Source organism: Dermochelys coriacea, chromosome 23, assembly GCF_009764565.3.
Source record: "Dermochelys coriacea isolate rDerCor1 chromosome 23, rDerCor1.pri.v4, whole genome shotgun sequence".
Classification (NCBI taxonomy): domain Eukaryota; kingdom Metazoa; phylum Chordata; order Testudines; family Dermochelyidae; genus Dermochelys; species Dermochelys coriacea.
The window spans coordinates 5,832,128-5,860,105 of NC_050090.1; the positions used below are offsets into that span (position 1 = coordinate 5,832,128).

Here is a 27,978-nt window from a genome sequence, read left to right on the forward strand (position 1 = left end):
GGGCTGAGCCCCATGGAGCCCCCTGGGCCTGGACAAAGGTGTGTCCCCCACCACCACCACCATCTCTGAGATCCACAGCCAGAGGAGAGGCAGCTCTGACAGCCCCACAGCTGGTGGTAGCCCTCCAGCTCCCGGGATCCCAGGGCCCAGCCTGGACCCCTCCTGCTCTAGAAGGAGGTAAGGGGTCCCTGTACTGCCCTCGCTCCCCACCATGCGGCATGGAACAAACCCAGTGCCCTGGGGCTGAGGTCATGCCAGGGCGGGGGGGGGGGGGGCTGTCGGGTGAGCCCAGCCAAGTGTTTCCCATCACAGCCTGTGGGGCTGAGCCAGCAGGGAGGTGCCAGTCCCCAGGGAACTCGGGGCAGAAGCAGGGCCAACTCCGGGGATCCCATCCTCCCACCCCCCTACTGGGAACAACGAAATCTGCGGGAAGAGCTCCCCAGCAGTTGGGGAGCTGGTGGGGGCTGAGGCTCTGAGCAGTGACCCCCCCCGCTCTGTCTCCCCACCCTCGCAGTGTGCCAGCTGCTCAAGGGGCTGCCCTCCAAGCCCATCCTCAGCAACGGGATCCTGCCGCAGAAGAGATCTGGGGGTTACTCCACCTCCCCGTCGTCCCCCAAGAGAGAGCTGGCCCATGGTGCCACGAGGAGGTAGGCGCTGGGCCCAGCCCACCCTGCCCTGGAGGGTGGGGGGCTGAGATGCAGGGCGGCTGCTGGGGGAGGGGAGTGTCACGCTCCCCTCCTGGACGGAGGCCCCTTGGGACACAGTGGGGCAAGGAACCTTCTGCATCAGGGCCCTGGGGGGGGGGGGAGCTGCAGTACAGCCCCAGAGATGGGGGCTGGTCGTTGCAGTACGGCCTGGGAGACAGGGCTAGGGGCTGCAGTATGGACCAATGGGCAGGGCTACAGGGCTGCGGTACAATATGGGGCAGGTTAAGGGGCTGCAGGGCAGCCCAGTGGGCGGGGCTAGGGGGCTGCAGGGCGGCCCAGTGGGCGGGGCTGGGGGCTGCAGCGTGGCTGCTGGGGTTTGGCTGGGCAGACGAAGGCTCGGACCCTGGGAGCACCCACCAGCTGTGGTGGGAAGGTGCTGTTGGCAGGTCTCCCCATCTCTCCAGACCCATCCTGCGTTGCTCCCCTGGGAGCAGCGGCAGCAGGGCTGGGCCAGCCGCTGACGGCCTAGAACTGACCGAGCGGCTCCAGGCACGCAGGCCCGAGAGCGGTGCCGCAGCCAGCAGGGGGCGACAAACCCCAGCTGGCATCCTGTCCTGCTCCCATTGGGCGAGCAGCACCAACCCCCCCTCCCCCCGCAGCGTTGGTGGGGGCAAGATTGGACCCCAAATGCTCCATAGCAACAGCTGCTTCTGCCTTTGCCTGCCCCCACTGCTCTCCCCAGCACAGCTGGCGTGTGAGTCCCTGGGGGGCTAACAGCCCGGGGGGGAGATGCCGGGGGCTGCAATAGAGCTAGAGAGAGATGGAGGAAGGTGAGACGTAAGGGCCAGATCCTGTGTGATCATGGCTGGGCTGCATTTCCAGCCAGGCCCTCCCTTCACCTGCTCTCCCTCCCAGCCCCAGCCGCACCCCAGCCGGGAAGGAAATTAAGGTTTTAGCAGCTTCCCCATCCCCGCTATCCAGTGCCCAGTACTCCAGGGGTTAATGCCGCCTGGCGCCAGCTGCCTGGTTGGGGGTTTGCTGCTTGCCGAGCAGGGGTGCATGTCTTGGACGCTGGGGTGTAGCTGGGACCCAGGCGGGTGCAGGGGGCGGGTCTGTATATGTACAGTGCATGGGGGGCTGTAGCAGCTCTGGAGGGTCTGTATCTCTGCAGTGTGTGTCTGGGGACTTGGGTGAGGGCTGTCTGTGTGTCCGTGTGTTGGGGGGGGCAGGTTGCTGTGTGGGCTCCAGGGCCGTGTGTAGCGGGGGAGGGGGGCGTCTTCTTCTGTCAGCGCTGATGTTCCCAGGCCCCCCATTGCTGTGGCATGGCTTCCGTCGCACTCTCCACCCCCAGGGCCAGCAGCCTCGGGCTCACATCCTGCCTCGTGCCTCCTGCTCTCCTGCTGCACCCAGTACCCACGTCCTGCCTCGGCCGGTCGCTCCTGGGCGTGGGGATCTCACCATGGACCCGCTGCCTGGTCACACAGAGACGGGGCGCCACGTTCACAGATGTAGTGGGGGAGGGATGCACTGGGAAATTAAATGCCCAGGCAAACCCAGCCTGACCCTCTGTGCAGCTCCCCAGCAATGACACGGGGCTCTGGCCCCATCCTGGTACTCAGCCCCCGCAGCCCACCCCTCACCCCTCCTCCCCGTGCCTCTTGCACGCTCCTGTCCTGTGCCCCCTGCTATCCTGCTGGCTGCCCCCCACTCCCTGGCTGGCCCCCTTCCGGCTGGCTGATGCTCTCTCTCCTGCAGCGGGCACAGGTGCCCCCCCTGGAGCGGCCGGCCGCGCTCAGACGCGACTGTTTCAGAGAGCAGAGGAGCCGCACCACCTCGTCCAGCAGCTCCTGCAGCGGGCAGCTCGAAGGGTACGTGTCTCAGACCCCACCCTTCCTCCTGCACCCCCCTGCACCAGGCTGCACCCCTCTCTGCCAGGCTCCTACCCGTGCTCTGAACCCTGCGTCCTCCTTGCTATCGGCAGCAGTGCCAGCTGGGCTTCCTCCTTGCCGCGCTAGGCTGTGCCATGGTGCGATGGCCCTGCGCCCAAGGAACCACCGGTGCTGCTGGACCACCCGTGGCGGGGACCAAACCTGCGACCTCAGGATCTGACGGCTCAAGGCTCTGCCGCCGGAGCTACAGAATTGGACCCCAGAGTGATTGCAGCCACTAGAGGACACCAAGCCACACTGCACTAGCCCTGATGCCCAGAGAGACCCTTTGGGGCAGGCCCCCACTCCTGCTGCGGGCCCCCTGCCCCCTTCCTAAGCCCCCCCCCCCCCGAGAGGGCACTAGCCTGTCCCAAGTTGGTGGCTCAGTTGGGCTGGCAGTGCCCCTGGGACCTGTTTCCCACTGGGGCTGGGATGGGGTGCTAGCTGGCCAGGCTGCACTGGAGCAGGCTCCAGTGTGGGGCAGGCTGCCAGCCCATCACCAAGTGGCACCAAGGCCGTCCAGCAGTGCTGTGAGCGGTCAGAGAGGGAGAACCCCAGGCCAGGCCCACAGCTCAGAGCCAGGCTGTAGGGTGGAATTGGGGTTGGGAGCCAGGCCTCACCCAAGCTCAGGGATGCTGCGTGGGCCAGGCTCAGAGGGACGGGTTCTGGGGCAACCCAGCCAGACGGGTCGAGAGAAATCACTCCCAGGACTCTGTGAAGCCCCCAGGGCTGGGGCAGTCCAGGGTGAGGCTGGGGTGGGTCAGGAGGCGGGGACTCAACGCCAGGTTGGCTCTGGTGTTCGTGTTTGGGGCCTGTTTGGGGGCATACTGTGCGGGGGGTACCAGGCCCCAGCACCTTGCTGGGGAGCTCAGCAGTGAGGTGACTCTGGGGAGGGTCAGGATGCTGGGTGCGTTGGGGTTCGGGACCCAGTGTGACTCGGGAGTTGGAGGCAAGGTGCCAGGGCCCTTTTGCGGGGGTTGGGAGGGGCCTGGGGTGCTCAGTGGGTTGGGGGCCCAGCCCTCGGGTGACTTAAGACTGAGGGGAGCTGGGGTCCGGGGATTGGGGTGGTCCAGCACTGGGGTGTCTAGGAGGGATATCTGGAGGTGCTGGGACCTGGCATTGGAGGGTTCTGGGAAGGGTGATTCAGGGATAGCGGGCTTGGTGCTGGGGGGGCTGATGGTGACCCAGGAAGACTTGGCACTGGGGGGCTGGCCTGGATGATGTCTGAGGGCCTGGGGGTGACTCACGGGTGCGGGGGGCCTGACACTAGGTGGCTGAGGGCCTGTGGACCTGGCACTACGGAGGGACAGGGAGGTGGGGCCCAGCACTTGGAGGCTGATGCTAGGGTGTGGAGAGGTAGGGGGTGACTGGGGGTGACTGGTGGTGTGGGCGGGCCAGCACTATAGGAAGGACAGAGGTGCATGTCTGGGAGGGGCTTGGGAGCAGAGTCCCTGGCACTAGAGGGCTAGCACTGGGGGTGACTCAGACCAGCACTGGGGGCTGGCACTGGGGGTGACCTGGAGCATGGGAATCGGGCACTGGGGGTGGCTGGGGTGACACAGGAAGCAGGGGGTCTGAAATCTGGGGGTGATTCAGGATATGGGGTCCAGCCCTGAGGGCTGGCACTGGAGGCTGGGGTGACTTCATGTGGGGCGAGGGGTCTGGCACTGAGGGTGATTCAGAGTCCGGGCATGGGGGTCCAGGACTGGTAGTGAGTCAGAGTCTGGGCACTGGGGTTGTGAGGGGCCAGGTGCTGGGGGACTGGGGGTGACTTGGAGTGCAGGGGTCCAGGTGCTGGAGGTGTAGGGGTCTGGGAGGTGGGGGGAACTAGGGAAGGGGACTGGGAGGCCAGATGCTGGGGGAACTCGGATTCAGGCACTGAGGGGCTGGGGTTGTCAGGGACCGGACGTGATTCTGGATCTGGGCACTGGCAGTGACTCGGTGTCTGGATGTTGGGGGGACCCAGGTGCTGGGGGGGACTGGGAGACCAGGCGTTGGGGGGGATCTGGGCGCTGGAGGTGGACTCAGAGTCCAGGCGCTGGGGGGACCTGGGGGCAGGAAGGGGGGACTGAGAGGCTGGGCACTAGGGGGACACTCAGGGTCTGAGTGGGGGGGTGGACTCGGGAGCTGGGAGCCGGGCAATAGGGGTGATGCGGGATCCAGATGTTGTGGGGGGGGACTCAGAGTCTGGGCACTGGGGTGACCCAGGGGCTGGGGGTGACTGGCGGACTCCCAGGGTGGGTGGGGGGACTCAGGGTGCAGGGGTCCAAGTGCTGGGGGGGAGACCCAGGGGGTGGAGGGAAAGGGAGGCCCCGGGTGCTGGGGAGACCCAGGGGGTCAGGGGGAATGGGAGGCCAAGCGCTGGGCAGACTCGGGGTCGGGGGACTGGGGTTGTGAAGGGCTGGGGCTGATTTTGGATCTGGGCGCTGGAAGTGTGGGGGGTTTGGGTGCTGGCAGTGACTCAGGGTCCGGGCACTAGGGAGAACTCAGATGGGGGGACTCGCTGTCCCGGCGCTGGGGGGGACCCGGTGGGGGGGGCGGACCCAGATGTTGGGGGACTCGGGGTCCTGGCACTGAGGGACGGACCCGGGTGCTGGGGGAATTCGGGGTCTGGGCGCTGGGGGGAACTCGGGGTCCCGAGTGCGGGGGCGACCCAGGTGCTGGGGGGGGACCCAGGATCCCAGCGTTGGTGGGGGGTACCCGCATGCTGGGGAACTCGGGGTCCGGGCGCTGGGGGGGCACCCGGGTGCTGGGGAATTCGGGGTCCCGGGGCTGGGGGGGGGATCCGGGCGCTGGGGGGACTCGGGGTCCCAGCGCTGGGGGGGCGAGTCTCGTTCCGCCCTGCAGCCGGGCCAGGGGAGGGACCGCGCCGAGGCTCCCTTCCAGCCTCCCGGGGGTGGAGCCGGACTCGGCCCGTCCGGGAAGCGCCCGGCCCGGGCCCCAGCCCGCAGCTCCGCCCCGCGGCCTGGGACCCCAGCGCAGCCGGCACCATGCGAAAGGCAGGGGCCGGGGCCAGCCCCAGGTAACCCCCATCCCTCCCGCGCACCCCCACTTTCCCTCCGCCCTTCCTTGATGGGCCCGGGGCCCGCCCCTTTCCCTGCCCGGGCGGGGTCACAGGTCCCCTCCCCGGGGGTGTCGCTGCAGCCTGTAAGGTGCACATCCCCCCATCGTTGGAGCTCGCTCCTACCCCCCCCCCCGCCCTCGATCGGGTGCAGCGCGGTCGGGCCCCATTGCGCCTTTCCAGAGACTGCCGGGTCGGGGGTGGTGCAGGGTGCCACGGGGAAGTGGGGCAGGTGCGGGGAAGGGGGTCCTGGCTGAGAGAGCAGGGCAAGCTTTGCAGCAGGGAAGGGCAGGTGGAGGCTGTGGGGCAGGCTGGTGCAAGGGGATCAGTGGAGGGACAGGCTGATGGGTGGGGGTCATGGGGCAGGCTGGTGCAGGGGGGAAGTTGATGTGGGTGGGTGGGTGCAGCAGGGGAAGGGTTATGGGACTGGCTGATGCAGTGAGGGTCTTGGGGGGCAGGCTGGTTGGGCAGAAGAGGGGCAATGACACAGGCTTGCATAATGGGGATGGAGCAGGTGGTGCAGCAGGGTCGGGGAGGGGCAGTGGGGCTGGAAGGTGCTGGGGGAAGGGTGGGGGAGGGGCTGGCTGGCAAAGAGTTGTGGAGCTAGCTGGGGAAGGGGGAAAAGGGTGAGGGGCAGGCTGGTGCAGTGGGGAAGAGATGGGGCGGGAAGGGGGGAGGGGAAGAGTTGTGGGGCCGGCTTGCGAAGTGCAAAGTGGGGTGGAGAGGGGCAGGCTGGCGCAGTGGGGAAGAGTTGTGGGCTCGGCTGGGGAAGTGGGGAGGGAAGAGTTGTGGGGCCGGTTGGCGAAGTGGGGAGGGGCAGGCTGGCGCAGTGGGGGAAGAGTTGTGGGCGGGCTGGGGAAGTGGGGAGGGGCAGGCTGGCGTGGGCCGCTTGCAATGGTGGAGATAAAGCCGGAGCCGCCCTGTGCTGGGAGCTTTAACCCCTTCTCTGCTGGAAGTTTCCATCCTGGCCACAGGGGGGATGGGAGTGTGACTGTGTGGGGTCAGGAGTCTGTGGGGTGGGGGAGCGATCTCTGGGACAGGCTAGCTGAGCCCTGTAGGAAGAGAGCCCCTCACACATGCTTGCATTGGCCACCAGAGGCCTGAGGGAGGTGGCCAGGCGTGTTTTGGGGGGTCCTGATCCCCAGCTCAGCTGGCCCCGAGTGCAGGGGACATGGCCCATGCCGGGTGGGGACGCTGCTCCCTGCTGGTGGCGGGAGGGGGTGGTGTGATAGGGTGCCAGTCAGGGTCCCTGGATGTAATCTCTCCGGTTCTCACCTGCAGCAAACCCAAGGAGGCCACCTTCAGCGCTGGTGAGTGGGTGCGCCATGCACACTGGGAAAGGGCTGTGGAGGGTGAGGCGGGCGGCGGGGGAGTTATGGGGCAGCTGGGAGGGGGCAGGATGGGGAAGCCACCGATGAACAGGTGTGAGGAGGAGAACCCTGGATTGTGTGGGATGGTGGGGAGCAGTGCGCGAGGGGCTGGCTGCAGGGCGTGGAGGGAGGATAGATCTGAGCTTTGGGGTGGGGGCAGTAGCTTCCCCCCCCCTGAGCCCGGTCCTTACACAGAGGATGGCTACGTGAAGATGTTCCTGCGGGGCCGTCCCATCCCCATGTACATCCCCGATGCCCTCGTCACCACCTACAGCCTGGACACCAAGCTGGAGTTGCCGCCCAAGAAGCTGAAGCTGGACTGGGTGTATCCGCCGCTCATGACAGTGCCCCCCCCCCACAGGGTGGATTGGGCCCCACGGTTGGCTCCACGGGGGTGGGCGGGAGGGAGGAACAGCCACAAGTTTGAAATGAAATTTTTTTAAGCAAAACTCTTTTGACCCCTAGAGCCCGGTTTACCCAGAGACGTTTGACCATTTACAGGTATAACCAGGGGCCACGCGCTGCCGGATAGCCCGGGTTGGCAAACAGAGCTTAACAACTGGCCAGGACTCCTGGGTTCTATCCCAGCTCGGGGGGGCGAAGGGAAGTGGGGTCTAGTGGGTTAGAGCAAGGGGGGGCTGGGAGCCAGGACTCCTGGTTCTATTCCTAGCTCTGGGCGGAGAGTGGGGTCCAGTGGTTAGAGCAGGGGGCTGGGAGCCAGGTGACATCACTTGGTGCCTCAGTTTCCGCCTCTTCGGAGTTGAGGGGACTGCAGGGTTATTGGCCCCAGAGCGAAGATCCCTCAGGTGCTGGGCAGGCAGAGGGGAAGGGGAGCCGCCTTGCCCCCTTTTCCTTGATCCGTCGCCCCAGCTACAGCTACCGGGCCGCGACTGCCGGGCCAACCTCTTCCTGCTGCCCACGGGGGAGATCGTCTATTTCGTGGCAGCCGTGGCCGTGCTGTACAGCGTGGAGGAGCAGCGCCAGCGCCACTACCTGGGCCACAACGACGACATCAAGTGGTGAGGAGAGGGGGCCGTTGTGCACCCAGCCCCCCCGTGCCCTCTGACCCCTTCAATACTCCAGACATGGGTCTGTCCTGGATCAGATCCAGCGCCCCCTAGAGGGAAAGGCCCCGAGTCCCCTCCTCAACCTGCCCCCGCCCTGCAGCTGGATGGGAGCCAGCGCCCCCTAGAGGGGAAAGGCCCCAAGTCCCACCCACACCCCCAATGAAGGGGAAGGGGAGAACAGAACAATCCCTGCCCCCCATCCCTCTGCGGCCATCTTGCCCCAAAGAGGGTTGGATGGCAGGGGGGAGGGAGAGCTGCTGAGACCCAGCAGTTTGTGTCACTTGTGGGGCCTGAACTTGCTCCTCTCTCTCCTAGCCTGGCCGTGCACCCTGACATGGTAACCATAGCAACTGGGCAGGTGGCTGGGACATCTAAGGATGGCAAGGTGAGGAGATGGGGGGCACCGTGGGTCTGCAGTGAGGACAGGGCAGATGCCTATGGGGCAGGAAAATGCCAGTCCCTGGGTGTGGGGTTATGGAGGTGGCAATAGCAAAGGGGGAGACCCCAGGCTGTCAGGGCTGTGGGGGAGGGGCTGGATGGGGGAGCGGTCTGCCGGGAGGGGCATATCCCCAGGGGATTTGATCCCGCCCCAATGAGCAGTGCTGGGGCTGGGCCAGACTGATGGTCTCCCACTTCCCCCCCGCCGCCGGCTTCTCCTGCAGCCCTACTGCCCCACGTGCGGGTCTGGGACTCGGTCAGCCTGAACACGCTGCACGTGCTGGGCCTGGGGGCCTTCGACCGAGCCGTGAGCTGCGTGGGATTCTCAAAGTCCGTAAGTGACCCCCCCAACCTTCACCGGGTTCCTGGCCCCGCCCCCTCACCTATTATCTGCCCCTACACTGCCCCTCACCTCCTCTGACCCTTCCCTTTGGCCCCTTCACCACTCCCCCCTTCCTTGCAGACCCCTCCCCATGGCCTGCCCCATCAGATGGTCCTTTTCCCTCTGCCCCTGTCTTGGGCTGCAAGGGACTGCATTGCACTAGGGGATTTGGGGTACAGGGGGTGCATGGTCTTAGGGGTTCTGGGGGTGCAGGAGGAGTCTGTTGGGCTGGGGAGTTCTGGGGTGCAAGGAGTGGTGAGCTGGAGGGCTCCCTTCTGTCTCTCAGTCTTGGGGGGCAGCTGGCACTCGGCTGGGTGAATCTCCTGGTTGTGGGGTCCTGGGGGACACAAGGGGCAACCGCCTTGCACTAGAGAGGAGGATCCCCCGCCCCACTGAGCAAGCCCTTCCCCTCTTCAAAAGGGAGCCAATGATCCAACTGCACTCCTCGCCCCCCCATCCCCTCCCAGCAGGGAAGCGGGACTGGGGCTGAAGTGCTGGCAGTGACAGGGATAGGAGAATGGGGGAGAGCTGGTGAGCGGGAGGGCAGCATTGAAGGGGTCAGAGGGCGCAGTGGGGGGGCAGAGGGCATGGGGGGCTAGGTGCACAATGGGGGAGTCAGCAGGCAGGGGGCATCTGTAAAGTGGGCGGTGACCCCATCTGAGTCCCCCACCTCTCCGCAGAACGGCAGGGGCCTGCTGTGCGCCGTCGATGACTCTAACGAGCACGTGCTGTCAGTGTGGGACTGGCAGAAGGAGCAGAAAATCGCTGACGTCAAGGTAACCCCCCCCGCGATATTCCCCCCACATCCCCTTCTCCCCCGGCACCTGCCCCTCCCCTCATGCTCTCCTTCCCCTGCAGTGCTCAAACGAGTCAGTCCTGGCCGCCACCTTCCACCCCACGGAGCCAACACTGCTCACCTGCGGGAAGTCACACATCTACTTCTGGAGTCTGGACAAGGGCAGCCTGAGCAAACGGCAGGGCATCTTTGAGGTGAGGAGGGGCCCGGGGAGCAGAGCCAGGGGTCAGAAATTGCGGGGGGGGGCGGGCCACTAGGGTTGCACCAGAAGGAGTCGGGAGGCCTTTGCCCTCGTGAGGGACTCGGGGGGGTTCAGTTTCTGTTCCTTCAAGGTTGGAGGTCGGGGGTACTGAGGCCTGTGACCCAGTAATGGGTTTTTTTGGTGGGGGGGGGGTCAAGTCCCTGATAATGGGGATTTGGGGGTCCTGGCCTGGGGGGCAGGTCCTGGTCCCAGTCTGGGGGTGTTTGCCGCGAGCTGGGTGAGGCAGGTCCCTGCGAAGAAGCAGGGTTTAAGATACGTTCATCATGTCCTACGGTCTTCCCATTTCTAATGTCCAAGCCTGGTGCCTGAAATTCTGGAGTGAAAATCATTTGCCGACAGGCTGTCAGGTGTGCGGCACGTTCGCTCCTTGTGCCAAGAGGGGAGACAGAACACACGGCAGGCTCTTGTGTTACAAGAGGCCTCGGTCGCTAAAGCGTTGAGACCCGATAGCTCTAAGGGATCTGAAGCTAAGAATAGGAGACTGGAATTGGCTCTGACCATGTCCGGACCCAAGAAACCCTCTGGATCAGAAACAGGAGCTTGGCTCCGGTGCCAGGCTGTGGTTCCAGCTCATTCGCAGATCTCTCTTTAACCTCGGAACATTCCCTGCTGGCCCAGGTCTGGACAAGCGACCGATGGATCCCCCGAGCGTCTCAGGAGCATCTCCCTCCGTTCCCCAGAAGACTTCCCCGGTCTGCAGCCTGTCTCCAGCAGCTCCTCGGATCACTCGTGTTTCACAGATCCGAAGTCTGAAGACTCAGGAGAGATTTTCAGATCTGGCTGGACAAAGCCAATGATAAAGGTTATGGCTTAAATTCATCTGGCTCCTCACCCCTCTTCAGATCCGATCGGATTGTATTTCCTGCTGGGCAAAAGACCGAGGCGAGGGGTGCCGAGAGAGAGGTCTCTGGGGTTATTATCGCCACTGCCTCGGACCCTGCCTGGGCCACTGGGAGAGACCTTTTCTCCACTGTTCTGTGGTTAGGATCCCTACATCCCAGCGCTCACCCACGCTATCGGCTTCAGGATTGCCTCCGCTGTCAGATGGGAAACGAGATTGCGTGCTTATGCCGAAGAGACAGTCTTTCCCCAAACGCTGGTTTTGTGCACGAGGTAATACCGGATTGCCGGTTTGTCCTGCTGGGGAAGTTGGCAGGACTGGCCTGTGCCTCCTTGGATGGCCTGGGCGTACTGGCCAACTCCTCTCTCTCCCCTTACCAGACTCTCCGGTGCGGAAAGAAGTCTGTGGATCTGGGCTGTTCGGATCAGAGAGTTACAGACCACTTGTCACGGACTCACTGCCCTGGGCTCTCTCGGCTCTGTCTGAAAGGAACCCCCTTCAATGTAAAAAGAAAAGGAGTACTTGTGGCACCTTAGAGACTAACAAATTTGAGCTTATGCTCAAATAAATTTGTTAGTCTCTAAGGTGCCACAAGTACTCCTTTTCTTTTTTGCGAATACAGACTAACACAGCTGCTACTCTGAAACCCCTTCAGTGTGACAGCCCTTCTTGGGGGGCCCACTCTCGGGGGTTAAGCCCTGGGTTCTGCCGCCTCCTGGAACAGCCTCAGCACACCTCTGTCTCTGCCGTGGGCTCCTCCGAGAGTCCACTCACTCTGGACCCCGGGACCTCCACACCCAGAGGGAATAATGCCCCCCTGATCTCTGCCAGCAGCGACTCTCAGCCAGCATAAAACAGGAGGGTTTATTGAATGACTGAACCCAGCACAGGAAGTTCTCAGGGCCTAGCAACCCTCACCGCAGTCTAACTGGGTCTGTCTCCATCCCCATGGGCTCCGGCTGTTCTCTCTGTTCCCAGTCCAGAAGCCCGGTCCTTCCAGCCGAGCATCCTACATCACCTCCCCCAACAGCCTTTGTCTTTGGCCCCAGGTAGAAAGGCTGGGCTTCCTCTTCCATCTTTTCTTCCCCGTTGGCTGAAACGGGCCACCGGGTTCCTCTCCTCAGCCGATTGTCCTTCCACGGGCCAAAACCAGCTGACTTCCAAGCTGGGCTGGGCCTCCCAGTCACCAGGTCACCAGTTGCTGGGGTCCCCAATCTCCAGGCCGTTGTCCGAGGTCCCAGCCGCTAGGCAAGGTCACACCTGGTCCTCTGCAACAACAAACCTTCTCCCACCACCTCGTTAAACACGCAGCACGTGGTGGGGGGAATGAGACACACACACAATATTCATGCAAAACATTAAGAAAATTCCCACTTCGTCACAGCTCCTCCCCCAAGACCAGGAGGAGTCTGAAGAGGGTTCCGGGTGGGATCGCCACAGGTGACATGAATGCGATGTCTACTCCAGACTCAAGGGGCTCAGCTGTGAGACAACGTTGGGTAGCAACAGCATTGTCTCCTCTGAAAATGCAATTCAGCTTTATGAATTGGTTGGTAGATGGCATCAGTAGCATTCGAGGAGACCTCCCATCAAGTGTTCAGTCTTCAGGGTCCTACTGTCATGGACTCACAGGCCCTCGTGCTCTCTCTCGGCTCTGTACGGTCGCTGGGAGGAACCCCCTTCAGTGCGACAGCCCTTCTCGGGGACCACTCTCCCTCGGGGGTTAAGCCCCTCCGCTCCTGAATCGCACGTCTCGAGCCTTAGCATGCCTGTCTCTCACCGTGGGCCCCGTCAGGAAGGGCCTCCACTCCCAGGGGGAATAATGCCCCCTGTTCTCTAGACCGGAGCGACTCTCAGCCAGCGTAAAATGGTGTAAAACAGGAGGGTTTATTGAGCATCTGAACACAGCACAGGAAACTCTCAGGGCCTGAGGCCTAGCCTCCCTCAGCACAGGACATCTAGGTCTGTCCAGCCTCCAGGTGGGCTCTGGCTGCTCTCTCCAGTCTAGAACCCCCTCCTTCCAGCTGGGCATCTGATATCACTGTCCCCCAAATCCCACCTCTGTCCTTTGTCTTCTGTCCCAGGTAAACAGGCCACCTGGACTTCTACTCCTCCCAGCCTCTCCTCTCATCTGTCCTTTGTTTCCCCTCTGGCTGGAACCGGCTGGTACGTCATTGGGTCCTCTCTCCGCAGCACATTGTCCTCCCCTAGATCTCAAATCATACATCTAACAGGGCGATAGGACTTTGAGGGACCTAGAAAAGTTACGTTCCATTGAGGGCCAGCAAATTCTCTTTAGTGCTGGGAAACCCTCTCCTAGGAGAGGTTATGACTTTAAACGGAAAAGATTCATTATACGGGCAGTTAATAGAAATGTGGACCCAGTTTCAACCCTGTTCAATTGATCATAGAATATCTGTTGCGCTTAGACGCCCTCTTTTACCTTTCTCCTGTTAAAGTACATCTAGCCATTTTTGCATCCGTCCGTACTCCTCTTCAGGGTAAATCCATGTTCTCACACAAGCTGGCGAGGGAGGTTGTAGAAGATTTATTGAATCTTTATCCTCCAGTCACTACATGGCAGCTGAATTGAGTATTAACTCGGCTCACGTCTTTCCCATTTGAGCCGTTATGGTTGTTCCCCGTTTCATCTTTCTACCAAGACAGCCTTTATATGAGCATCGCTTCCACCAGGAGAATCAGTGAGCTGCATAGAATCATAGAAGATTAGGATTGGAAGGGACCTCAGGAGATCGTCTAGTCCAACCCCTGCTCAAAGCAAGACCAACTCCAACTAAATCATCCCAGCCAGGACTTTGTCAAGCCTGACCTTAAAAACTTCTAAGGAAGGAGATTCCACCACCTCCCTAGGTAACCCATTCCAGTGCTTCACCACCCTCCTAGTGAAATAGTGTTTCCTAATATTCAACCTAGACCTCCCCCACTGTAACTTGAGACCATTGCTCCTTGTTCTGCGTGCACTGATGGTGCGCTTCCCCAGACAAAGCGGTTCTTTGACCACATCCTACATCCCTTCTAAAGGTAGCTTTGGATTCCTGGTTAATCAAAGTGTAACCTTATCTGGGTTTTCTCCTAAACCTCGTACCAGTGAAGGGGATTCTAGATCATGCTGTGTGGATGTGGAAAGAGCGCTCTTCATATTCTCGAGGTAGAACTCAGGTCATTTCATATACGGGTGATGTTTCTTTCTAGCACAGTCCCTAGCTAGAAGGATCAGGCTTTGCATCAAAGAGTGTTCTCGGGCCGCTTGGTGTTCCTCCAAGCTCACTGGCTAGAGGAACAGCTACACTCACAGCATAGTCCCCTTATTGAGCGTGGCCAGGCTGCTCCGTGGGGTACGGTTCCACTAGACAAGACGTGGTGCGTCAGGGCTGGTTTGGCAGCCCGGCAGCTGGGTTTGGCAGAGCCCACCCATTGCTGGTCGGTTCCAACTTGGTCCCAAGCCTGCAGAGGCCGGTTACAGGTGGGTCACCTGCGTTTTCTTCCCACTCCAGAAACACGAGAAGCCCAAGTACGTGCTGTGTGTGCCTTCACCGAGAACGGGGACGTGGTCACTGGGGACTCCGGGGGCAACCTCTACATCTGGGGCAAAGGTCAGCATGGGGGGGCAGTGGGCCGTGGGAACGGCCCAGGGAGAGGGCACCAGTGTTGGGGAGGGGACTGGCTGTGGGAGGAGAATTCCAGGTGGGAGGAGCTACCAGAAAAAGCATCTGGATTTGGAGGGGGAGGCTGGAGTCATAGCAGCACCTGGACCCTGTAACCACCTCTTGGGGACCCTAAATTACAGCTGCCTCCCTCTCGCAAGGCTGGGGGAGGAGGGCACTGGTCACGGGTTGGGGAGGGGGGCATGGGTCTCAGTGGAGGGGTCCTGCAGGGGTGGGGCCTGGTTCCCAGCAGGGGGGAGGGGTCCTGCAGGGGTGGGGGCATGTTGGGTCCCTTTTGGAGGGTCCCAGCGGGGGGGGAGAGATCCTGAGGGGATGGGAGGGTGGTCCTGCAGGGTCGGAGGGCGTAGTGGGTCCCAGCAGGGGTGGGTCCTGCAGGGGTGAGGGGCATGGTGGGTCCCAGCAGGGGTGGGTCATGCAGGGGTGAGGGCATGGTGGGTCCCAGCGGGGGGTTTCCTGCAGGGGCAAGGTGGGTCCCAACAGGGGTGGGTCCTGCAGGGGCGAGGGGCGTGGTGGGTCCCAGCAGGGGGTTTCCTGCAGGGGCGGGGGGCGTGGGTGGGTCCCAGCAGGGGGGGGGTCCTGCAGAGGCGGGGGGCGTGGTGGGTCCCAGCGGGGGGGGTCCTGCAGAGGCGGGGGGCGTGGTGGGTCCCCAGCGGGGGGGGGTCCTGCAGAGGCGGGGGGGCGTGGTGGGTCCCAGCGGGGGGGGTCCTGCAGAGGCGGGGGGCGTGGTTGGGTCCCGGGGGGGGGGGTGTCCTTCAGGGGTTGGGACATGGTAGGGTCCCAGCTGGGGGTCTCTCTGCTGACTGTGCCCTGCCGGCAGGGGGGAACCGGATCAGCCAGGCGGTGCCGGGGGCCCATGAGGGTGGCATCTTTGGCTCTGCGTGCTGCACAATGGCACCATCGTCTCAGGTGGCGGCAAGGACCGCCGGGTCGTGCTCTGGGGGCGCGACTACCAGAAGCTGCAGGAGAATGAGGTGAGGGGGTCAGAAGGGGGAGCAGCTACTGTGTCACCTTCTCCCCCCCTGGGTCCCCATTGGGGTGCAGTGTTCCTGCCGCCACACAGACACAACGGGGCAGGAGGGAGGGTGGAGAGAAATCCCAGGAGCCAGAACTCCTGGGTTATCTCCCCAAGCTTGGGTGGGGGGGAGGCTGGGAGCCAGGACTCCTGGTTCTCTACCCCAGGTCGGGAGGTGAGTGGGGGCTAGTGGGGTTAGAGTGGGGGTGGGAGGGCAGGGCTGGGAAGCCAAGACACCTGGGTTCTAGCCCCAGCTATGCCCATGGCTCAGTGCTCTCCTTTCCCCAGGTCCCGAGAGCTTGGGGCCGGTGCGCACCATCGCAGAAGGCAAAGATGACACCCTCTTTGTGGAACGACCCGCAACTCAGTGCTGCAGGGCTCGCTGGCCACCGGCTTCTCCTCCCTGGTTCAGGTAACCCCCCCAACTCCCATGCAGATCCCCCTCCCATGCAGGTCCCCCTCCCACCCCTGCCCCATGTAAGTACTCATCATTACAGGGCTCTGGCCCCAGCTTTGGAACAGTCTCTGGGAGGCCCCATCAGTGCGCACAGACCCCCTGGGGGGGTCTCCACGCTTCCTCCAGGGCAGGCCCTGCGGCTTCATTGCCTCTCTAGGCTGGACCCCTGGCCGCCAGCCCCTGCATCCCACCATGAGCTCCGCTCAGTCAGGACCCACTGAGGCAGACCCTGAGGGAGACTCGTACAGACTTGGGGAGCAACGGCCCCTCTGCCAGCACCTGCAGGGACGCTGAGGAGAGCGGGGCACAGGCAGGTCTATTAGGCAACTGGCCCCAGCACAGAAGTCCTTGGTCAGCAGAGAGAAGAAAGTTACAGCCTGGCCCATCCTGGGTCAGTCCCAAGTCCAGCCAAGCAGTGCAACCCCCTTTGGTGTGTCATCTTTGTTCACGTTCCCAGACGTCCCACTGTCTTCTCAGTCTTTTGTTCCCAGCTGGCTAAAGCGGGCTGGGGTTCTGCAGTGGGGGGCCTCCGTGGTCGTTGGGTGCTAGGTAGCAAATGTTCCACTAATGGGATTGGCCATTGTCTTTGGGGACTCTCCATTGACCAGGGCCCCCAAACCCCAGACAGCCCGGCACCATTCACACCTTGCATCTCTAGGCCTCCAGTGAGAGTAACCAGCCCTTTCCCATCCCCTCGGTAACAATGCAGCCTAGGGGGGAAACTGAGGCACGACAGTATTCATACCAAATGTTTGCAGAAAATTCCCACTTGGTCACATCTCTTCCCGCTTTGAGACCGAACAGATAGGGATCGCTTCAGCCAGTAACCTGAGACAGTTCAGTTCCACCTTTCCCAGCCCCTGCCCTGCCAGGACCTTTCAGGTTTGAAACTGGCCGGGATCCTGCCACTCCCTGCCCCCTCATCTGCCAGGGAGCAAGGAGGGCAGTGACCCCCATTCTACCTTGGGGGCAGCCTGGGGTGGGACTCCTTGCCCCAGCCGTATCTCTGGGGTTCTGGTGTCCCTGGGGCTGGTGAGGCCAGGATGCAGGGGGCTCCCCAACAGGGGCCGCCTCCCTTTGGAGCTGTGCCCTTGCCCCCAGGGCAGAGTCCTCTTGCCTCCCCCTCCCCCCCTCCCCCGCTTCTGGAGGGCTAGGATTCCTATGGCCACGCCAGCCACAGCCTTCCAGCTGCTTCCCTCTTCCCTGAGGCTTCTCTCCCCCTTGCACAAGGCAAACCGGTTTGGCTGCCCCCTGCCCCACCTGTGTGTGCCCAGGCTCAGCTGGGGTCTCCTGGGAGCTGTGTGACTTACATCTGTGGTGTGGAGCTGGGCGGGGACCGGATCCGGGTGTCTGGTTACAGACCCGCAGATGTCCTGAGCCAGGTGGAAAATCCCCCCCCTCCCTGCCAGCCCAGCTGTTTGCCATTCACCAGCTGCATTCTCACCTGGCTGGCACGACTCAGAGCTTTGACTCAGAGCTTTGGCGGTTATAGAAGCTGGGCCTGGATCCTGTCTTGGAGTGATCAGTCATTCCCTCAAGGGCATCAAACCTGATATCCTGGAGAGCCCCAAGGACCAGCCCCCCTGATCCTTCCTGACCCACAGGGATCTGAGCCATCAGCAGAGTGAACGACTTCACGGTTGGATCCTTGGCCCCAGCCCTTCAGCATCAGCTGGGGTTGCACCGCACAGGGCTTGAGCAGGGTTCTCAGTCCCAGCATCTCTCCCCACCACCGTGAATGTCTTCCCCCGACCACCACCGTCCGCGCCCCACTCAGTTGTGTCTGAGCCCAGGGGAGGGCAGCAGGACACATGTCCTGGCGGCTGCAGTGGGAGCCTGTCTGTCCCCCCCAGGCTGGCTGGTTCACTGCTTCCTCTCATCACAGAGTTCATTCACTCTGGAGGCCTGGCTGCAGACTGCCTGCCTGGGCTGGCCGAATGCAACCCAGCCTCTCTCCTGGCCAAAACCAGCCATGGGCATTTGGCCCACTTACGCCCTGTCCACCTGCAGGTATTACCCCTTAGGTCCTGTGAGGTCCCTTGGAGGGAGTCTGACCTCTTCCAGCTGTGCCTTTCCCCAAGTCCCCCTCCTGGGATGCCACCGTTGGTTCCCCTTCCCCAGACCCTTGCTCAGGCCAGTCTCCTTTGGGTTTCTTTCCATACCTCGCCCTGCTGCCCACCCACTCCTCTGCCAGCCAACCAGCACTGGGGAGATCCTTCGGCTCCCTGTCTGCTAGCCACGGTTTAAGCTTGTGGGACAGATCTCGCAGCGCGGCTCCACCCCAGCCAGGTTATCTGGCTCCTCCAGCCTGGGGTCCCCTGCACCCTGACCCGAGGTGCGAGAGGTTCTCCCAGCTTCCCTGTGGGTGTCTTTGCATGTCCCGAAGCCACCTCGTCCACGCCGCAGGGTCGTCCCAGTGGAGCCTGTTTGAAACTGTCCATAGTCCCCAGTCTCCACCCCATCCATCTGGCCATGCACCTCTATGGATCTGGGGCTGAGGGAGGGGTGAGAACGGCCGAGGCGCAGGACCAGCCGGGTTCAGATCACAGGCCTGGCAAAGGCAGGGAGGTCAGCGTCTTTAGCTGTACCCCTGCCCCATTAAACTGGGGCAACCCCTGTGGAGTTGCCTTTTCCCACTTGCCCCTCAGGGGGTCCTCTCGCCCCTTGCTCCTGCTCTTCTAGGTCCTACAGCTCCTTCCCTCTCAGCTCCAGCTCCCACCACTTCAGAGCTGTCAGTGGGAAGGAGCTGTAGGACCCAGAAGAGTGGGAGCAAGGGGCGAGAGGTCATGAAGACCCAGACGGGGAACCGGGTCTTGAGGACGTCCTGTTGCTGCCTCAACTGCTGTGTGTGTCACTGCCCGGCTGCTGCCTTGGCCACTCTCGGACCTGCTTCATGGGCCCATCGTCCTTCTCCAGCCGTGTAATCAGCTGCTCCTTGCTGAGCATCCCGATGCCTAACCTGTCTCCCTGCCTGAGTTGCAATGGACTTGGGGAGATCTCCTTTGACTACCCTTGTTTTCCTGCTGCACGTCACTTATTGCAAACAGCTTCTTGTGTATTCAGCATCCCACTTGCCACCACCAGTCACGGATCAAACAGGGTAGGTGCTCTGGCCCCAGATTTAGAAAGGCGCCCTTCAGTGTGCCAGACACCCTGGGGTTCTCACTCTTCCTCCAGAGCAGGCCCCGCAGCTTCACCACCTCCCTAGGCTGGACCCTGGGCTGTCAGCCCCTGTGCTTCCCACTGTGAGCTCCAGTCAGCGAGACCCGCTGAGGCAGACCCTGAGGTTGAGACAGTTGTACAATCTTAGGGAGCAAGGCACCTCACTCAGCATCCGCAGGGATGCTCAGCCAGCATTGTCTAAACAGTCAGCTGTATTAGTCGACGTGACCCCAGCATAGAAAGTGTTTGGTCAGCCAAAAGAAAAAAGTTCCAGCCTAGCCCATTGTGGTCAGTCCAGAGCCCAGCCGAGCAGTGTGACCCCCTTCGCTCCTGCCCTGTCCCTCCGTGTCATCTTTGTTCAAGTTCCCAAGCCCGTCCCACCTGGCCCTTCCTGTTCCCAGCTGCACAAACCTGGTTGACTTTCTGCAGGGGGGGGGGTTCCATGGTCGTTAGTTGCTAGGTACCAAGTGTCCGGCTGATTGGATTGGCCATTGTCTTTGGGACTCTCCATTGACTTGGGCCCCCAAACCCGAGACAGCCAGGCACCATTCACACCTCTAGGCCTTCACTGAGAGAAACCAGCCCTTTCCCAACCCCTTGGTGACAATGCAGCGTAGGGGGGAAACTGAGGCACATACAGTATTTATACCTAAATGTTTACAGAAAATTCCCACTTCAACACACCTATCTCTTCCACCTCTCTCCCTTGCAGGTACCCATCCCCACTCCCCACCCCGGCGGTATCCATCCCCTCCGCCTCTCTCCCCCTTGCAGGTACCCATCCCCTCAACCCCCCAACCACCTGCAGGTATCCATCCCCACTCCACACCCTTGCAGGTATCCATCCCCTCTCACTCCCACAGGTACCCATCCTCACCCCACACCCCCACAGGTAACCATATCCGCCTCCCATGGAGGATGCCCTGCCATGGCCTGGAGTGGGAGTCCGGGGCAGGACAAATGATGCTGAGACTGACTTCCCTGACAGCCAATAGAAGAGCTCTGTGCTGGCTCAGCCCCCTCCCCCCACCTTCTTGGTTGGCGGGGTGTGGGTGGGGCTCTCTGCGCTTTGGCATCTGAATACTTGGGGTCACATGCCTGGTTCTTGGGGGCGTCAGGCTGTGGGGAGCGAACACAGGTAGGGCGTGCCTAGAATACTCCCTGATCCGACTGAAGAGATTAGCGATTATCTTCGAAACCTCATGGAAGACAGGAGAGATGCCAGAGAACTGGAAAAGGGCAGATATGGTGCCCATCTGTAGAAAGGTGAATGAAGACAACCCAGGAAATTCCAGACCAGTCATCTTAATTTCCGTACTCAGAAAGAGAATGGAGCAAATAATCCATCAATCAATTTGCAAACATCTAGAAGATGATAAGGTGATACGTGACAGTCAGCATGGATTTGTCAAGAACAAATTGGGTCCACCAACTGGACAGCTTTCTTTGACAGGGTAACAAACTTTGTGGATGAGGGTGGGGAGAGCAGTAACTATGGTATATCTTGACTTTAGTAAGGCTTTTGATACTGTCTCGCATGACCTTCTCCTAAACAAACTAGGGAAATACAACCGAGCCCTGGTCTACACAACGAGTTTAGGTCAAATTTAGCAGCGTTAGATCGATTTAACTAGGGAATTACATCCTAGATGAAGCCACTATAAGGTGTAGAACTGGTTGGAAAATCGTTCCCAGAGAGTAATTATGAGTAGTTCACAGTCATGCTGGAAGGGCAAAACGAGTGGGGTCCCCTGGGGATCAATTCTCGGTCTGGTTCTGTTCAATATTTTCAATATCTTCAGCAGTGATTTAGATAATGAGATAATTAGATAATAGAGAGTCCACTTACAAAGTTTGCAGATGATAGCAAGCAGGGAGGGATTGCAAGTGCTTTGGAGGATAGGATTAAAATTTGAAATGATCTGGAGAAATGGTCTGAAGTAAATAGGATGAAATTCAATAAGGACAAATACAAAGTCCTCCACTTAGGAAGGAGCAATCAGTTGCACACGTACAAACTGGGAAATGGCTGCCTAGGAAGGAGTACTGCGGAAAGGGATCTGGGGTCATAGTGGATCACAAGCTAAATATGAGTCAACAATGTAATGCTGTTGCAAAAAAAGCAAACATCATTTTGGGATGTATTAGCAGGAGTGTTGTAAGCAAGACACGAGAAGTAATTCTTCCGCTCTACTCCTCACTGATATGACCTCAGCTGGAGTATTGTGTCCAGTTCTGGGCACACATTTCAGGAAAGATGTGGACAAATTGGAGAGTCCAGAGAAGAGCAACAAAAATTATGAAAGATCTGGAAAACATGAGCTATGAGGGAAGACTGAACAAACTGGGTTTGTTTCGTCTGGAGAAGAGAAGACTGAGTGGAGACATGAGAACAGTTTCAAGTACACAAAGGCTGTTACAAGGAGGAGGGTGAAAATTGTTCTCATTAACCCCTGAGGACAGGACAAGAAGCGATGGGTTAAATTGCAGCCAGCATGGTTTAGGTTTAGGAACAAGTTCCTGTCAGGGTGGTTAAGCCCTGGAACAAATCGCCCAGGGAGGTTTGCAATCGCCATCCCTGGAGGTTTTTAAGAGCAGGTTGGACGAAGAACTGGCAGGGGCGGGCGAGTTATTACCTGGTTCTGCCGTGAGTGCAGGGGGCTGAGCTAGTTGTCCTCTCGAGGTCCCTTCCTGTCCTACACTTCTGTGATTCTATGGTCACCTGGGAGCAGAGGAGAGCTCATGAGGGCCTTGGGTGTGGGGGTGAGCGCTTGGGATGGGGGGCAATGTGGGGGTCGCAGCCATAGTGATATACACAGGAAATAGAAAATGGTTTGCAACCTGGTTTGGGGGTCAGGAGTCAGGACACTGGTTTCTATGCCCAGCTCTGGGAGGGGAGTGGGGTCTAGTGCTCAGGGCAGGGAGGGGGCCAGGACTCCTGGGTTCTATCCCCATCTCTGAGGGGGATTATGCCCACGTGCTGAGGGACGGGGGGGCCCTGGGTGGGAAGGGCTGGGCGTAGCCGGATCGGGAATGCTGGGCACTCAGCAGGCCCATCTCTCCCCAGGGTCACACGGAGGAGCTCTGGGGCCTGGCCACCCACCCCAGCCTAGACCAGTTCCTGACCTGTGGCCAGGACAGGCAGGTTCATCTGTGGAGCGTGGCCACCCACCGGCCGCTGTGGAGCAAAGCCATCGAGGTGAGCAGATTGGGGGGCCCACTGGCTGGGAGGGTCCCATGGGGTGGGGGTGGGGCATTTGGTGCAGTTGTCCTAGGCCTGGAGTGAACCTGTCTCTCTCTGCCCCCCAGGACGCAGCCCGCTCAGCTGGCTTCCATCCCAATGGCTCTGTGCTGGCAGTGGGGACGGTGACGGGAAGGTATGGGGGTGGGGAGTGGAAGGGGCTGGCCCTATGGGGGTGCTGCAGCCCTCCGGGGAGCCCAGGGCCTGGTGGGGAGTGGACCACGGAGCCTCATTCCTGTGGGGTGAGGGAGGGCGCAGAGTCCGTGCTGCTGCCCCCGAGCTGGCAGTCCCTGGATGGTGGTGGCGCCCTGCATCGCCCCAGTGCCCGGCAGAGCTGGGTGTGGATGGCGGAGCTCAGGCCTGGCCTGGGAGCCGGTGCTGTAATGACCCCCCACCCCCAACCCGTGTCTGAGCAGCTGTGTCTGGGCACCCCCAGGGTGGGGGTTCGCCAGCCGGCTCCAGCTATGCTACCTGTGGGCAGGACACGCTCCAGTTCGGGGGCCTGCACCCTGAAACCCCCTCCCAGAGGGCCAGACCCCAAGATGGAGGATTATTGGAGGGGGGGTGCCAGGCCCTGCCCCCTCTGGGTAGCTGTCACCCATCAGACAGATGCTGGGCGGGTGCAGGGTCCCTGGACTACAGTCCCGTTCTCCCCACCAGGTGGCTGGTGCTGGACACGGAGACGCGGGACCTGGTCACAATCCACACGGACGGCAGCGAGCCCATCTCCGTCGTCAGCTTCTCGCCAGGTAGGGGACCCCCAGCGTGCTGAGCTAGCAGGGGCTGCGGGTCGGGAGTGGAGGGGCACCGGCAGAGCTGGAGGAGGGAGTCCAGGGCTGAGCTGGCAGGGGGCTACGGGTCGGGAGTGAGGGGCACTGGGAGATCCAGGGGTGGGGAGCTGACCCTGTCACGCCTGTCTTGACCCCGCATCCCCAGCCTTTCCCGTCCCCGATTCCAGTAGCTCCTCGGCTCCCGTGGAGGGGCGTCCCTCCACCCGCCCCTGGGCCGGGCCCTGCTCCGCAGCCCATGTGGCTCAGCCCAGCTCCCCCTCTCTGTGCCCCCAGGTGGCAGCTACCTGGCCGTGGGCTCCCACGATAACTTCGTCTATGTGTACGGCGTCTCCGAGGGTGGCAGGAAGTACAGCCGCGTCGGCAAGTGCTCGGTAGGTGGGAGCTGGGTGGGGACCGAGGGGCCCTGGGTGGGGGGGGCGGCAATGGGGCTAGCGGAGCCACTCGCCTGCGGTGCAGGGGGCGGCCAGTGGGAGACGCTGCCGAGCGTCTGCCCCGCGAGGCTCACCCCGGGGCTGCCCTGGCCGGGGGCGGGGAGCCAGCTTGGGGGTCTCTTGGGGCCCCTCTGAAACCAGATGCTCGTTCTCTCTGTAGCACGGGCCAGCCCCAGGTCAATCCTCCCCCTGGGATCAGTCAACTTCCCTCCCCCCCCCGTTAACCCCCTCCCTGCCCCTCACCCCCAGGGTCATTCCAGTTTCATCACTCACCTGGACTGGGCAGCCGACAGCAGCTGTTTCGTCACCAACTCTGGGGACTACGAGATCCTGTACTGTGAGTGTGGCTGGGTGCTGTGCCAGGCTCTGGGCATCGGGCTGGGGAGCTGGGCCCTGCTGGTTGCTGTGCCAGGCTTTGGGCATCAGGCCAGGGGGTCGGGTCCCGCTGGGCACCGTGCCAGGAGCTGTGGTCCCGCTGGGCACCACCCCTTTAAAGGCTGGGATGCTTTGGCCCCAAGGTGTCAGGGACAAATCAACCAGGGGCAGGTGTGTTCTTCCCCCCTGAGAAGAGAGAAATTGTCCCATGTCCCCAGAGGGGCCCAGAGACACACACATCCTCAGCCTGGGGAGTAAACGGTTAATGCAGGAAGGTCCTTGTGGGGCCCAAGGTACAGCCACTTCAGGGCTGACCTGGAGGGGGCAGGGGGCCAGGACTCCTGGGTTCTGCTCCTGGCGCTGGCCGGTGACAGAGCCGCGCCCTGGTCCCCCCCCATAATGGGGGGATTATGGGACTGTCCCCCACCCCAGGGTGGCACAGGGAGACCCCTGCGGCCAGGGGAGTATCCTGGGCTGTTGGGGTCGGGGGCTCTGGGGCTGTTCTGTGGGGCATCTCCCTGCCCCTCCCACACTGGAGGGTGCAGTGTCCCCTGCTCATTCCGGCCCCCTTGTCTACAGGGGACCCCACCACCTGCCGGCAGATCCCCAACACCGGGGCCGTTCGCAACCTGGAGTGGGCCACAGTCACCTGCGTGCTGGGCTTTGGGGTCTTCGGTGAGTGCTGGGGCAGCAGGGAGCTGGGGTCCAGCCCCACTCAGGACACCCTGCACTGCGGGGCTGTTTGGGGAACAGGGCTGGGGGAGGCTGCAGGGGGTAGGGGTGGCAGGTGAGTGAAAGGTTGGGGAGCAGATTGGGGGTCGGGTCAGGAAGCAGGGTGGGGTGGTGGTCGGGAGGGTGGCTAGGGTGGGGCTGGGGTCACTGGTTGAGGAGCAGGGCTGGGTGGGGAGCGCGACAGGGGGGTGAATGTGGCTCAGTCAGGGAACAGGGCTGGGAGCCTGGTCGGGGTTGGGGGGTGGATTGTGCTGGGAGGCAGGTTGGGGAGCAGTGCAGGGGACTGGGGGTGCGGGGCAGAAGGTCGTGGAGCGGGGTTCGGGGGGCTGGTTGGGGAGTGGGGTTGGGTGGTGGATTATGCTGGGAGGAGGTTGGGGAGTGGGGCGCTGGTTGGGGAGTGGTGTAGGGAGCTGTGGTGGAAGGTCGGAGAGTGGGGCTGGGGTGTGGGTGAGGCTGGGGGGCTGGTCTGGGAGCAGGATTGGGTGGGGAGCAGAGCTTGGGGGTTGGTTGGGGAGTGGGGCTGGGTTGTGGATGAGGCTGGGGGGGCTGGTTGGGGAGCAGGATTCGGTGGGGAGCAGGGCTAGGGGCTGGTCAGGGAGCAGGGCTGGGGTGTGGATGGGGCTCAGTCAGGGAGCAGGGCTCGGGGGCTGGTTGAGGAGTGGGGCTGGGTTGTGGGTGAGGCTGGCGGGCTGGTCGGGGAGCAGGATTGGGTGGGGAGCAGGGCTTGGGGACTGGGCGGGGAGTGGGGCTGGGTTGTGGGTGAGGCTGGGGGGGCTGGTCGGGGAGCAGGATTGGGCGGGGAGCAGGGCTTGGGGACTGGGCGGGGAGTGGGGCTGGGTTGTGGGTGAGGCTGGGGGGCTGGGCGGGGAGCAGGATTGGGCGGGGAGCAGGGCTTGGGGGCTGGTCTGGGAGTGGGGGCTGGGTTGTGGGTGTGGCTGGCGGGCTGGTCTGGGAGCAGGATTGGGCGGGGAGCAGGGCTCGGGGGGCTAGTTGGGGAGTGGGGCTCGGGGGGTGGATGGGGCTCAGTCAGGGAGCGGGAGTGGGGGCTCTGGGGTGGCCCCGTGCTCAGGCCTGGCCTGCCCTGCCCTGGCAGGGATCTGGCCGGAGGGCGCGGACGGGACAGACATCAACGCTGCGTGCCGCTCCCACGACGGCAAACTCCTGGCCTCCGCCGACGACTTCGGCAAAGTGCACTTGTTCTCCTACCCCTGCTGCCAGCCGCGGGTGAGTGCCAGCCCCGGGCCCCGCCCCCTGGTGCCCCACGCCTGCTGTGGGTGAGCGCCAGCCCTGTGCCCCGCCCCGTGGTGCCCCACGCCCGCTGTGAGTGAGCGCCAGCCCCGTGCCCGGCCCCCTGCTGCCCTACGCCCACTGTGGGTGAGTGGCATCCACATCTCTAAGTGCCCTGGGCCCCCCCAGCGCCAGCCGTGTCCCCCGCTGCCCCAGCACTGCCCCCTCCATCTCTCACTGCCCCTAGCTGTGGGGGGCCCCTTCTCCAGGCTGAGTCTCCTCTGGGTTGTTCCCTGCCCCTCCCTGGCTTGTGACCCCTGTCCCGCCCCCACAACCCAGCCCCTCTGGCACCCGTGTGCCCCCCTCATCCCTGGGGAGCGCCCAGCTATGGCCCCGGCTGCCGCAGGCCTTGGTTTGGGGGCGTCTTGTCCCCCCAGTTCCTGGCCCTGACGCTGCCTGTCTCCTTGGCAGGCCCCGAGCCACGCAGCCGGCGGGCACAGCAGCCACGTGACCAATGTTGCCTTCCTGCCCGACGACAGCCTGCTGCTCTCCACCGGCGGCACCGACACCAGCATCCTGCAGTGGCGCCTGGTCTAGGGGGCGGGGTGGGGGCCGTGGGGCAGGGGCTGTATTTTCCAGAGATCTATATATGTATTGAGTCTATATCCAGAGCTATATTGAAAGGCTGGAGGTTGCACAGGCTGGGATGGGATGGGGCCTGGGGGGCAGACCCACACCAGGGGGAGGGGGCACTTTGTCAGGGAGGGTGCCTGACTCCCCCCCAAGGGGAATAGTAGAGGGATCAAGGGTCACAAGTGCCCCTCCCTGGGGGTGGGGTTGGGAGAGGGACCCAGAATCTACACCCCAGCCAGGAGTGGGGTTGCCTCTGCCCTTCCCCACCCCCACTAGGCTGCTGAGTATGGGGGTCACACCCCCCTCCCCAGCCAGCCATATTTGCACTGGACACGGGGATGGTCCTGGCGTCCCTGGTGGGGGGGCCAAGGGCAGGGGCCAAAGCATGAACCTGTATTTCCAAAGAGCAGAGGCGGGGCTGCGGGCATCGAGCTCTTCTGTGCCCGGCCCAGCCAATAAAGGCAAGTGACTGAACCAGCCTGGCTCTGTGTGTGTGTGTGTGTGTGTGTGTGTGTGTGTGTGTGTGTGTGAACCTCCCTGGGGGTGTATATGAACCACTCAGAGTCTGGTTCTGTGTGTGTCTTGGGGGGACGCACTCAGGGGCTGGCTCTGGGTGTGGGTGTGGGTTGGGGGGACGCACTCAGGGGCCGGCTCTGTGTGTGTGTGTTGGGGGGACGCACTCAGGGGCCGGCTCGGTGTGTGTGTTGGGGGGTCACACTCAGGGGCCAGCTCAGTGTGTGTGTTGAGGGGGGACGCACTCAGGGGGTGGCTCTGTATGTGTTGTTGGGGGGGTGTCCCGGAGTCCCCGGGCGATGCTCTGGAACTGCTCCCTACGAAGCCAGTGAGGACTCTGGGGGGAGTCTCCGCTCTGGGAGCAGCCTGTCTGCAGGACACACAGCTCACCCGGCTTCCACCTTCCTGGGTCTGACCTCGGAGCATCCAGCATCCTCTGCCCCTCCATGCGCTTCCCACAGCGAGTCCGCACAGGCGGGGTCCAGGGGAGGCCAGAGGGTCCTGCCCCCCAACTCCGCAGTCAGACGTGACTCTCAGCCAGCCAGTAAAACAGAAGGTTTATTAGACGACAGGAACATGGTCTAACACAGAGCTTGTAGGTGCAGAGAACAGGACCCCTCAGCTGGGTCCATTTTGGGGGGCAGTGAGCCAGACAACCACGTCTGCACTTCACTCCATGTCCCCAGCCAGCCCCAAACTGAAACTCTCTCCAGCCCCTCCTGCTCTGGGCTTTGTCCCTTTTCCGGGCCAGGAGGGCACCTGATTCCTTTGTTCTCCAACCCTTTAGCTCTCACCTTGCAGGGGGGAAGGGCCCCGGCCATCAGCTGCCAGGAAACAGGGTGTTGGCCCTTCTCTGTGTCCAGACCCCTGCACCCACCTGCCCTCTAGGGCTCTTCAAGGATCATACACCCTTAACCCAGCACCTA

At 62.3% G+C, this 27,978-nt stretch overlaps 1 protein-coding gene across 1 annotated transcript; it reads left to right on the top strand.

The window, feature by feature from the left end:
- The first annotated feature begins 534 nt into the window (after positions 1-534).
- On the top strand, positions 535-27,018 carry EML2 (EMAP like 2). Its single transcript, XM_043501378.1, is given in 22 exon segments — positions 535-647; positions 6,918-6,946; positions 7,202-7,350; positions 7,883-8,025; positions 8,389-8,457; positions 8,734-8,845; positions 9,574-9,669; positions 9,752-9,883; positions 14,308-14,335; positions 14,338-14,406; positions 15,296-15,349; positions 15,352-15,457; positions 15,762-15,835; positions 15,838-15,902; positions 22,177-22,308; positions 22,419-22,486; positions 23,011-23,099; positions 23,415-23,512; positions 23,822-23,909; positions 24,527-24,622; positions 25,773-25,903; positions 26,378-27,018. Coding segments are annotated over 20 exon segments (1,908 nt in total). The 5' UTR covers positions 535-647; positions 6,918-6,946; positions 7,202-7,218; the 3' UTR covers positions 26,504-27,018.
- The last annotated feature ends 960 nt before the right edge of the window (positions 27,019-27,978 follow it).